General features: G+C 35.9%; 1 protein-coding gene and 1 long non-coding RNA gene across 2 annotated transcripts in view; one reads left to right on the forward strand and one right to left on the reverse strand.

The window, feature by feature from the left end:
• Positions 1–13740, reverse strand: part of LOC124641330 (5-hydroxytryptamine receptor 2B) — a 111947-nt gene that overhangs the window by 26577 nt on the left and 71630 nt on the right. Inside the window, exons 6-7 of the mRNA XM_047179394.1 lie at positions 8340–8468; positions 1962–2165 (exon numbers count right to left, since the gene is read on the reverse strand). Coding sequence (XP_047035350.1) covers positions 1962–2165; positions 8340–8468 — 333 coding nt within the window. The remainder of the gene's footprint in view (positions 1–1961; positions 2166–8339; positions 8469–13740) is intronic.
• Positions 5466–6029, forward strand: LOC124641352. Its single transcript, XR_006985670.1, has 2 exons — positions 5466–5655; positions 5828–6029. It is a non-coding gene; the product is annotated as an uncharacterized LOC124641352 (long non-coding RNA).

Here is a 13740-nt window from a genome sequence, read left to right on the forward strand (position 1 = left end):
GAACTAACTTAATTGATTACCCTGTCATCAAATCATCATCAAATTAGCTTAATAGCATAGTAAAACAGACAAACAATATTTCCAATATAAGTATTTTACAACAATATGGGAGAACAAAGCAATTATCATTTAGGCAATAATTATTACATTTCAAAAGATTATTTTCGCTTATTCTTTGATAAATTAAAACAAGTGTTAAGATCTCTTTTGCAAACTTGCAGCCAACTTTCTGTCTTCATTGAAAATTTAAGAGCAAATCTTGGCAACAGTTTCTCAAAGTTTGTCAGACCCAATGAGGCTTCTTTCTTAGCATTTATAATTAAAGACTTTGACTTTAGTTTTGAAGTTTAATGAAATAATAAATACTAAGAAACAGTGGGACTTCCTTTTGTTTTGTGTAGAAACGTTAAAATTATGACTGGGAAGGGAATACTAAGTTGATAATGGAGTTATAAAAATTGCATGCAATGAAACCAAATTGTAAGAAAGTGTACATTAATCAGTCAATGTTTAATGTTTAGTAATCAGATAAAGATTTGAAAAACTATTTACCAAATGTCGTGCTTTTTTTCACAAAAAAAAAAATACTTCTAAATATGACTAGGAAATATTCTCCCGCACGTAGACATCAGTGACAAACCACCAAAAAGCGGCAGTTTTTTGTTAATCTTACAATGTCAGCATTCTAGTTATTTTACCTACATGAAAATATACAAACTAATTATTTAAAATTGTAGTTCACAGATATAATCATTTCTCATTACACGCATCAATAGGCCTTAATTTTTAAAAAGGCTTAACTTTGACAATCTCAGTCCACAAGGCCTCTGAAAGTATTTTATAGCCTTCTCAGCGCCAGATCTTATCCTATCAGTCTTTATATAAGGATTGTAACCTTTTATTGCTTAAATCGGATCCAAAATATCTGGAGCTGATTTAGATTTAATGTCATCTTAGAATAGAATCTAGGTTATAACCGATTGCGTTAAGTTATTTATTGGATATTGGGATAGTTAAAATATTTATGTTATTTAGATTTTTCGACACTACAGAATAATTTTTTTTTGGTTCGATTTAACAACATTGTCACTGGACCTCATCACTGCCGCATTAAAATTGAGTTTCTGGTTTTGATTTGAACATCTCATCCAGAACCCCGGAGTCTGGCTTTGCGTCCAGTTTAGGGTAATTAAGTTCACCTTTACTTGAAAAAAATTCAAATCATTACGAAACTATTGGTAGTTCACTTTATACAAGTATTTACAAGTATTTATTGTTGTAGTCATAATAGTCATAAATCACTTAACGAATTCCGAAAACAAAACCCACAAGTACCATTATGCGTTGTACTTTGCGATACCATTACCGCATCCACCAGCCGTATTTCCGATGGCCAATATCATGTTACGGGGATTGCAAATGGAATCAGATATTTAGTCGAAAAGCCTTCAAGCTTGTTATTGTTTGTACTGCACTAATTAGTAATGAAAGCTTTTGCAGGGCAAACAGGGATTATTAATTCTGTGAAGGCAATTTGATGCACCAAGCAGGCGAATGATCAAATGGCTTGGCTAGTGGAGGTATTCGCTTTTCTATTTTACAAAGGGCAGAAGATTATAATAATTTTTATATTCGGAATAGTTTTTGTTTCTGATGGATCAGATGCACACAAACAGTACTATCCCACCATGTTAGCGTCTAAAAATATGAATCTTATACATAAGATCGGCACTTAGTTAATTGTGATTGTATTTTTTAAAGAAAATGCCTCCGGTACCTACGTTATACCTAGATTATATCGTTATTATTTATTTTCGTCTAATGTAGAATAATGACATTTGATGGGTCTTGAATAACATCAGAACATCAAGTCAAACATGACAAATAGCTATAAAAACTAATCTGGTGGTATACTTAGACCCCACACAAAACCAAACCTCAAATGTAGATCGCTACCTTACCTAAGAGTCAAAGCGTTAGGAGCAGCCAGCGTGAGCTTCAGCGGCCTCAGCCTCGCTCTCCTCGTCTCAGCAGCTATGCTGGGAGGAGTCTGCGTGGCCACGTCACGTCCACGCCTGGACCCTGAAGACCCGGTACCTCCGCAGCCGTTCATGTACGACAGCTGGGGGTGGGAGACGCTCATCCCCACTTTGTTGCGTTGTGCTCTGGTAGAAAATAGTTTAAAAATTATATAAAAACATGCTTAAAAATATGTAAAAATGGTCAATGTTGTCTTCAAGACTTTTCAAACAAGTTCAAACACAGATATAACACGATATTCCATCATGAAGTTCCAGTTCATATCTTCCGACTCCATCATCAGATCGGTTCGACTGTACCATAATTACAATTTACTGTAAAATTTCATAACTCTAGGATCTTAGGAAGATGATTAAATTAGTAACATTAGATTCCATGGCATAGTTACATACAGCTTTGTATTTTACTAATGGAAGAAGCAAGTATGGTCGCAGTTCAAACAATTGACAACTACCGATTCAAACGATGACATTATGTGAAACGACGCGACAGGTTTTTTGTTGCGCATAAAATCCGCTGGTGTCAAAGCGCTGTTACACTCACCCACTGTGACAAACAAATGAAACTCGACTGAACGGCGGAAAAGTTTTTAAATATTTATATATCTGAACAAAACTATTCTTTCTGACCACCTGATGAATATTTTTACTGCAGATTTTTTTATCCTATCGATCCCTTGCATGCAGTTGCAGTATCCAGTCAGCGATTGAAACATAATTTATACGGAGCCAATTTCAAAATTATTTTTTGAGCAAATAGGTACTTATAGTTCGGCCATTCAGAGAATGCGTTCCTGACACGTCGCGATTGAACTGACGACGTAATAACATTCATTGATTATTGATATAATAATGTTGTTTTAATGCTCCTCAATTGTTAAAACGGTAAACAACCAGCAAAAATATTTTTATCGTAACTGCAACGCCATTGCAAAGTTACGTCGTCAGTTCAATCGCGACGTGTCAGGAACGCATTCTCTGAATGGCCGAACTATAATATTTCACCACCTAAATCCACCACTTCACACCCAAAATTACACGGTATTTCAAATAACCATTTCCCTTATGACTTTGCTAAACTTAATTTAGTAAAACACGACCCACTACCGGCTGTCGAAACCGTGATTAAGGGCCACGGTTCACTTCATAACTATTTCGGGCATGGGAACGTAATTTTCGTATGGGAAAACCATATGGAAAGTGAAAATTACTCATGCCAACCTTTATTTGAACTAGCTTTCACGTAACTTACTCTTGATTTATGGGAAGAGGTTATTGACATCAGTTGGTAGTATATAATAAGTTTGTTTATGGGCAATTTTCCTAATAACCAATAATTTTAGGTCCATGATATTTTTTTTGAAAACCGCTCAACAAAAGCTTACTGCACTAAATAGTTCCTATTTTTAAATTAGATTTGGCACAAAACCATTCAATAGGTTCTACGTAAAATGCACAGTCTTTTGGTTACACTGCCGGTTGACAGCGATGAGGACGAATATTTCGACGCCCTTTATTAGTTTTAAGTTTTTTTTTTAATGTAAATATAGATTTAGTTTTTTTTTTAATATTATGTGTAAATGCATAGTTACTTAAAAAAAAAAAAAAAACATTTATAGCTTTTATTTACATAGATATTTACAATACATATTTACAATAAATATCAAAAACTATCCTAGTAAAACAAACAACTAAAAAGCGTCAAAAAATTCGTCCCCATCGCTGTCAACTGGGAGCGTGCCCAAGAGGCTGGCAGCATTACTTCGTTGGATCGCCATGCTGATTCTTTGTCCGAGGTAATAGCCAGCCTTCTGGTCACGCGAAGCGTCAACCAGCCGCCTAGAGAGATCTTTAAATAGAATGTGGGCATTCGGACCCCACGACCCGAGGGTTTCAACCCCAAACGGTTCGAAAACATAGTTTCCGACAAGGCCACTATATTTCCGCCACTTGAGGTTCTCCGCAGCCGCAGCGGCAGCAGCAGCACAGCACGCAGAACTTGGAAGGTGTGATGGCGCAAGAGTATCGACACAGGTTGCGTCCCATACTAAAGGCCTACCCATCTTCCAAGGGAATAACGATATGCCGTCTGGTCTCTTACCGTCGTCGCGTGCCAAGCCGTTTGGTTCTAATACAGCTGGTACCCCGACGGCAACAAGAGCCCGACGTATAATGTCATTGATGTTTGCATGCCGCGCAATACGGCCCGCACTAAGGCTGCACGACAGGCCGTGGTGTCCGAGGCTGGTGACAGCCTCACCACAGTGGCAGCGATGAGGGGAGCAGCTCGGTGCTCCTATACGTAAACAGGTAGCGAGGCGGAAAGTTGTATCGTCAAACATGGTGCCAATGTTTGACGACGGTAGTGCCTGAAGCCAAAGCCCCGACTCCCATCTACCCACAGCCAGTAGGCGCGCTCGCTCCGCAGGAGTAATTGCCGTTTCTATTAAACTATTCCGGGTTACTCTGTAGAGCGGCTCATCCCACTGTCTTTGGGAAGACGGGTTGCTGGGTAAATTTTCGTTCGGGCAAGTAATTTTCCATGCATCCATAGCCTCAGCTAAATACGGCACCTCGAAATCAGCCAGTGTTGGAGTAAGAATATTTCTGGCTAATTTCTCAGTGCCGTGAACCGAGGATATGAATACCGGTAAACTAATACTGGTAATTTTGCGGACGCCGAGACCTCCCATCCGGATGGGTAATGTGGCTTGTTGCCAGGCTCGGTCGTCCAGGGCCACATTGAGAATGGAGCTGAGGGTATGGCGGATAATTTTATCAATTGGGTCTAAAAGGTGGCTATGTTTAAAGAGATGAGAAGAACGGAGGTAATACATAGTTACTTAACTTTCCTGTCAAAAAATGGAACCATTTCTATATCTATTGTTAATGGGACATATCCTCTATCTACGCAATAATGAAGGTTCACAACCAGTATTTGCTCTCATAATAACACGGTCCAATTAAATTGAAATAAACACGCAATCAATTTATTCAATTAATTTGTGGAGTGCAGTACAATAAGGTTCCCAGTTCTGTGGTCACAGATCAAACTATCGGATAGAGCTACCAATACGACAAAATTTTACGAACGTTTTTAGTTAGGTATTTTATGATCGGTGTTCAAAGCTCGGTAACATTCCGGTCTTTTGCCCTCTTATTATAAAACGCGGTATCAAATAAGTATCGGCTTTTGTACTACCTTTAATCCAGCGTTAAGTACGACCTTGAAAAAACGTTATTACAAAACGCAGTTTATCGCAAGTCCTATTACTATCTGTAGTACAAAAGATAAACCATCGAGCCCCCTAGTTTAACTGACAAACGTCGACAAACGTCAAATTCCGACATTATTTACTTTTGAGGTTATTTGTTTTGTGATGAAAAAAATGAAAGTGGATATAAATATGTGTGATGTGGAATACTTGGATGTGTTAGAATACTATTGAGAGTGTCCGGAGACCCAACAGCATCCGACATCGACAAAATCTCTTCAAATTATCTGACGACAATTTTCGATATAAATATCGATTTACGTTTTTCGAAATAATAGTCAATTGAATGCATGATGATAATCCATGATGATTCTATGATGCTCAACTGGGCTCGCCATAAGGTAAGTAGCCTTTACGGTGCAAGTAGGTTGCCAAAACATCCTATTAATTATATAAGTGTCGAAGTTTTTATTATGGATGTTTGTTTATGTTCCACGCATAAACTACCACATGGATTTTGATGAAACTGGGAAAATATATCAGATTATCATACAGTCTACTGTTAATTTACAGATTCAAGACTATGTTGGCGGTTTGCACGCCGTATTTCTGCCAGTAATATGCAATGTTTGTAAAAGACTGGAAGCTAGCTAAAATGTACAAAAATGCCTAGATGAGAAAAGGAACCAGATTGTGTGATGAAGAACAGTTTCCAACATGTATCAGTGCGTTTGACTTTATAAATAGACATCGGAATAAAATATAATTTTCTACTTTTATGTTGTTTCATTTTCTTTTGCTAATTTAATGCATACGATATTCTGTGTGTAAGTTATTGTGCATTTAATTTTGAAGAGGTTCTAATTAGATGCATAACGTCTTATTTCATCATATAAATCGGGATGAAAATAATTCAAGTTATTTCTAACCTAAAAACAAAACAACTCGGTATATCGGATACGCGCGCTGACGTTCCGTTATACGCGCAAACTCGATAATTGTTTAAAAGACAATAATTGGATCGTATATATCGTTAAAAGATACTAGAAATATAAAATTACCTTTAAATAATAAAAAATAATATTCTCCACAGCAGAGATATTTTTTTTATTATCATAGTTATTTATTTTTCATCAAAATACACTTATTAAAATTATAAATTTAAAAAAACCCCCGACCCAAAAAAAGTACGCAATTAGTATGACAAAAGGTTAAAAACGCTAAACCCTATAAAAAGCAAAAAATAACTTTTAACACTACGTAAGTACCAACTAAAGCATGTCAGACTAAACTAAATTTTGTCGTGTCGGGGGACCGCTCTAATTTATTAGCCTAACATTAGAAGTAATTAAGTATATACTACTTATAACTGTGTATATAATTTTGTTTTATACGAATGTTGTAATTAGGTAGGTATCATTTGATTTATGTAAGTGTTTTTGAAGGTAAAAAGCGGTCCCCCGACACGTCAAAATTTAGTTTAGTCTGACATGCTTTAGTTGGTACTTACGTAGTGTTAAAAGTTATTTTTTGCTTTTTATAGGGTTTAGCGTTTTTAACCTTTTGTCATACTAATTGCGTACTTTTTTTGGGTCGGGGGTTTTTTTAAATTTATAATTTAATTTTATTTCATGCTTTTTGAAGGAGCTCCTTAATTTTTTCTTCTTTCAGTTAATTTCTTTTATTTTAAGATGGGGTCGCTCTATGCGATCTCGGACAAAGGATGCTGTTTAACAATCCTCATAACATACTGGCTCTGGGAGAATTGCACAGATTGAGGAAACATAAACCTTTGGTCATTCTAGATTTTCAGCGAAGATATAAATCGGTTTATCCGTTTCATTCCGGCATTCCAGGGTTTCATCCGCCACATCCCATTTCCAGTATCAGGTTCTCGTCAATTGAAGAGAACTAGTCAAGACAAATTCAACGAGCCCAAACTCGATGGGTTTACTAAAAGGCAGTTCAGGGTTACGTCTCCTACCTTCGTGCCCTAACAGCACACCAGCTCGGTGGTTCCAGAAGACATGAGTGTTTCAAATTTCAGATCCCACACATGCTTGCAAGTAAACTGAGCGTGTAACATTCTTCTCACACCTAACAAACGAGCTGATGACCTTGAAGACCTGAACCGATTTCCACCAAACATAGCTAAGAACACTCCCGAATGACACTCCTTTTAAACAAAAAAAACCGCATTACAATCGGATCATCCGTTTGGGAGCTACGATGCCACATACACACACACACACACACACAGACACGTCAAACTTATAACACCCCGTCGTTTTTGCGTCGGGGGTTAAAAATAATGTAAAAAGGAACGGCGCATAGAATTCGGAACGATGGAACGAATGATTTAAATATTTGTTGCTTATAATCTGTGGATATTATTTCAACCACAGACAAATCGAAGTACCAAACAGTCTTCTCTTAGTCTACGTTTTGTAATAAGAATGTAAAGACTATCGTAAGTACCGTAACAAACCAAGACGTCTTCAGTCTGGTTTAAACCACTACTTGCGGCAGTTTTTATAATAAGAGGGTTGAAGTCCAATTTTATTGAATTTACTATGTGACAAATCTAAGTTTTATTAAATCCGTAGGCCAAAGGCCGAAAAGGGCTGCTTGTTATTCATATTTTTGGCTATTTCGGGCCTGACAGAAATATGTGTGAGAAAAGATGCTGATTTCGATACGAGGGTTATGTAGATTTGTTATTTTTGGCGATAACCGTTAAAAGTAGCTTCAGGGTATTTTTATTCTCGAGTATGAGAATACAGTGCAAGTATACTTTTATCGACCTACGCAAAAAACAAAAAAAAAACATCTACGAATGATATCAGTTAGCCTACGCGCGTACTGCAGACTAAACAGTTGGCGGATTGTTTCCCCTTTGGTTGTTTTTTGTTTTTAGGATATCGTAAATTCAAATGAACTTTTTAGTCTATCTGATAACGGACAATCTGATATCTGATCGTTGTTACCCCACTATCGGCCAACTAAAAGTTAGTGGTGTCCTCGTACTCTTACTTCGAATATTACTCTCATTTTCAAGCTATTGTTAAATAGTAATATGTCATACCTGGTAGCGCTAGTGATTCTCCAAGTGAGCTGTCTCGAGACAGTTCTATTAGGTGATAAATCTGGAGAACTCCTCACTCCAACCCGCCGCATGCCTTGAGTTGGACCGTTGTCGTAACCGCCGCATTGCCTGCCAACAAAGTGTAAACTTAAAAACATCAGTAAGAACTTTGTAGTAACAGTAAAGAAATTTGTCTTTTAGTTATGAAAAAAAATCTAGTGCCAAAACGTTGACCGTTTTGGCACTAGATTTTTTTTCAAAAGTAAGAAAATAGGACCAAAATGTAGGAAAGGGAGATCACTCAAGTTATCGCAACTTGGTAACACTTAACCACATCCACGCAACATTGTACCATCCTTATCTAGTTTGAGGTTTCAGAATGACCGCAAAACGCACGAAACCAACATAACCTGGACTACCTTCTTTAACTAATTACACGATGTGTTACTTGCTTTGGTTATTGAAACTCAGAAAACTAATGTTCAAGTGTCTCATGAAGCTACAACTTTAGCCGAACAGCCAAAAGATTTCAGCGTCATTGTTTCGTTGCTTGTTTAGTTTGACGTAGGTACATACTTTTTCAAGTAAATATCGTCAATAATTTCTGCATTCAAAAGACATGGATCTTAGTAAAGGTCGTACAGAAATGTTGAAAAAATGCTGCATTTTCTTGGAAGACTACGATATGCGCCAAGCTGGTAAAATTGCGAGGGATTTTTCTGGAGAAGTAATAGGTACTTCTCCAGAAAAAAAAAATTGAGGTTGAATTTTTCAACTGTCTTTTGGACACTGCTTTAATTTTAGTCAATGAAAGGTTCGAGTAAGAGTACTCGAAATCTTGGAATTTTTGTTCAACATTATAGAGATTCCTAATAAGTTTTTGATCATTTTTCAGAAAGCATGGTATTATAGCAGGTCGATCTACATTAATTGAACATTAATTGTCCTCTATGGTAATAAGATTGAAAAGCCTTAAGTGAAGAAATTTTACAGAATGAGGTAGGTTGATGAACTTTCTGTGCAATATCGTGTTGATAAATTACGTTTCTCTGATTCCTGAAAAAGCAACAAAAACTATTTTTGAGAGCGTTCCACATAAATCATACACTATCCAAACATACGACGTGATACCCAGTTTATTATCCTAAACACCATTAACTGTTTACAACCGCAAAAGCAACACGCTAAGGAAGTAATAATTCTAGCACAATATGAAAACTGAATTATTCCGAAATAACTCAATTCCATTAGACTATATATCGTGCCAAAACAATTTACACGCAAGACTTTGATCTAGTAACCGTTGTCCAATAAACTTCTAAGTCAGACTTGCCCTTAGCTTTGAGAAACTGGATGCATGTCAAAACCATGATGTAGCTGTAATGGATTTGGTACATGGAGAACAAAATGACTAGCGGAGATGCCATAATGGAAAATTTCATGAGGAGATAGCACACCAAAATGCGGAGGACGAGGAACGTTACTGTTTTGGCTATTACACGCTTTCCATGGAATCCGCCTGTTTTTTTAATATCATCACTCGTTGACAGTTCTCAAAAAACCCGAACGCCTCGTTAGTTCACTCGTAACTGATCATTTTAGTCATGATTGCGGTACTTATTTGACCTAGAAGAAGATGCCTGAATTACCTGCATTATGACACGTCTGCTCGTCTTTTCTTACTCCTTGATCTGATTCGGTATGTGTGTTACAGTTAACGCTAGTACCAGACTAAACTAGCTTGACGATTCTGTGACGTGTAATTATGAACTTCGTGAAATGTTATTTTGGGATACCTGATGAATATTTGCAAATATTTTTGCAATTCAGAGACTGTCTCTACAGATTGTATTATTATTTTATCAGATGATATCCTTTTCTTATAATAAAATTGTTAGCACAAGCAGAATTTATTGATGAAAGATTTTTATTGCGAAGACTTTTTAAGTCATGTTTTTTCTAGTAGAAGAAAGTCTTATCATCATGGATAATGATGGAAAATGTACGGATTCTAGATAGAATGCATGTTTGTAGAAACTGCTACAACAAAAGCAACACATAAAAACTAAACACAATACAACACGACAAAAGCTAAAATCGACAATTTTGGAATCAACGAGGCGTTTATCGATGGCAGATCATAAATCGAGACATAGAGAACTAAGGCCAATGTCGGTTATGAGTCCGGACAAACAATTACATTAGAGCTTTTACGATCGATTATAACGTGGCCGCCATTTCATGTATCGATATTTACAGCTAACATTTGGCTGGGTTTATAGCAGCAATTTGTTATGATCTTGTTTACTATAATGGCCTTGTGGATCGCTAGTTTGTTGCGGGTCATTGTGTGATTGGAAGGTTTTGAACTATAGTAGGATTTTGGAGTAGAAAGGTTAGATATTGTGGGTTTTTAAGGGGGTCAGTTGTATCATAATTTAATGTTGCTTCCCCGTATTATTATAATTTGATGCATGCTGTGATTTAATATAATTAAGGAAACACAAGAAAAGATAATATTTGTTCATCTGAGGGCACGGCAGTGCCCCAGCCAAGACTCGAGCAAAGCGGGCACGGCCGTACCATCTTTTCTAGAAGCGTTTCGCGGCTATTTCCCCTGTATCTTCCATGTGAACAAAGCTAGGAGTTTAGGTTTTCGATGACCAAGAGTAAGTATTAGAACAAGCTCGGTCTCAAAATTACAAGACATTTGAATAAATAATTTACGAGTTACGAGCGATCAAAGTTACACCATTTTGTCACTGACTCACTGACCGATCATCAAAAGTCTAAGGTACTTTTAGCAAACTTAGAACCTTCAAATTTGGCACGAAGATAGGTTATTCGCTACATAATAAAGGAAAAATTATAAAAACCTTAAAACTTAATAAAAAAAATAGGAAACAAATTTATATTTGCGATTTTTCAAGAACATTGTGTATGAATTTTGACTGCATTGATAACTTCGTTATTTATTTATGTACAAAATGTATTTGTTTTATTGTTACGTAATAAAACAAATACGTGTCCATATAGAATTTATCAATTCAATGGTATTTACACATTATTTCAAGGAGCGACTTTTAACTTGTGCTCATGGCCAAGTCAATATTATTGCAATGTGAACAAAACGATTGAAAGTTATAGTCACAAAATCAATATTTTGTGACTATAACTTTAATGTTTTTGGTGGGCTAAAACTTGTCTGTAATGTGTATTTCTTGTTGAAAATCCAAATAAATAAATAATTTCTGGAACTAACTTTGCGCAAGATATTAACAAAGATCTTAGTACATAAAGGTTCGAAAATAGGTACACCTGAAACGCCCTTTAAGTAACAAGTTCAATATTAAAAGGTCAGGTGAGCCTGAATTCAATGATATCATCAAAATAATACACTCACAAAAAATCAAGTAATTTATCTGAATGAAATTATAGAAACCGTCCATTTCCAGGCCACAGAAATCCATTTAAGTAATTCACTTAAATTCAGTCAAATAGACATTTCATTATGGCGAAATCTTAATACCATCATCTTCAATTGAAAATCGTCGAATAGGTGAAAAGGTATCGTTGGTACATAAACGAATGTTATTTATGTAAAGCTTAATGAATGTGACGTGAGACCAATATGTATTACCTATTCGATTTTATATGGTTCGTTAGGTTTTCTGAAAATGGTTTCAGCAGAATTTTGGGAGCTTGAATAGGAATAAAATCGGTGAGGTAGTCAAATCACTGGGTTGGATTCATCTCAATGACATAGAGTTTGAGACTAGAGTAGAAAATGCAACAGGACGGTTGCCAACAAGGTGGTCATAATATGCACAGAAGTTGGTCAAGGGTAGGCTCTGGACGTAGAATATTAACAATCGGTTCTTCTGAAAAGTTCGGCTATATCTATATCGGAGGATATCATCATCATCTTCTGGAAATCAATGATGATGATTATGTTGCTTGTGAATACTTTGTCCTTAATTTAAAGTTTAATGAAATATTTATCTCCTGCAAAAGAACTTGAATCTTGAAGCTACTTCCACATCAGTTTAGTAATGTTCTATCATACTTTGAAGCTGCACCATTTTTCCTAGAAACGATTGCTTCATAAACTAGGATATAGGTTATTTTAAGACCCTCTATTCTTCATAGTTTCGTAGTAACGTATATCGATACGGTTCCCTCCGATACCGATCTTGCTCATTGGCTTGGAAGATTATTATACCTAGATTCAATCCCATCCATTTTTTAAACTCGTTTAGATAAGGGTTCTTTTGAACACCTAATCCCTGAGGAATGGGATCGAATATTCGAACCTGTTCCATGAATATCGTGTTCTTTTAATATAAGTCTTGGAATAAATCCAAATGTAGTAAATGGATGGAGATGCATGCTTTGATCCGTAGGGAGTTGGTAGATCAAGATTTTGTCTAGTTGATGTTTCGCTTTGGTTGGCATTATTGTGGCTTTTGTTTGTATTGTTCAAAGTGATTCATAAAATGTAATCTATATATTTTTAAAGAAGATTTTTTTTTGTATCTGAATCAATTTTAAAAATATGTTTATTGTTGGAAAGCTTCATTATCCCCGGGTCACACAAACTATATTTATCCAGGTAAACTCTTTCACAATACCACGTTTTAACAATTTACGAACTTTTAAACTATTGGGACATTTTCTTTACGTCAATATAGCATGGACGAACCCCACATGTAGCAATTTCTGGCTAAGTTTATTCAATAACTTATTTTTATGCAAGCTGTTTGTATAAACTTTATTATTTACCATTTTGATTATTATCACTGCACTTCTTATCATTCATGAGAAACAAAAGAGAATAAGAGATATAACGAATAAAGTTTATTATTATAAATAGGGTATATTTGCCTCATCTCTGGTTTTCTTTTCTTTCTCTTTGCGGTTATTTTTATGAGTTCTATCATTTGAATTAGTAAGTGTATGTTAATATACATTTAACTGCAAATGAGATAATAAGTATGGTTTATTTCCTTAGTTTGTTTCCCATTACAGTTTATTAGTGGGAGTGTTGTGGAAACATACGGGTAGAGGATTTTTGATGAAACGCTAAGCTGGCACGATATCTTTTAAAAAGTTTTATTCACGGCATAATTTTGAATCACATTCATTTAAGGTTCTTTTGATACTACAGGACAAACCTCTTCGCATAGAGCGAAGGCATGGGAATTAAATACCAAGTACCTTGCAAATGCACGGAATTACAAACTTTTTATGTTGAGATATTTTATTATATCCATAGTCAAAAAGTATACTAGGCTCAGTTCACACTCTGGCTTGAGAGGCTGGAACAGGAACTCTGACTTCTTTCTCAACGAATTTGTAATGTAGACAATTATAGTTCGGCCATTCAGAGAATGCGTTCCTG

The sequence above is a fragment of the Helicoverpa zea genome, chromosome 2 (genome assembly GCF_022581195.2).
Source record: "Helicoverpa zea isolate HzStark_Cry1AcR chromosome 2, ilHelZeax1.1, whole genome shotgun sequence".
Lineage (NCBI taxonomy): Eukaryota > Metazoa > Arthropoda > Insecta > Lepidoptera > Noctuidae > Helicoverpa > Helicoverpa zea.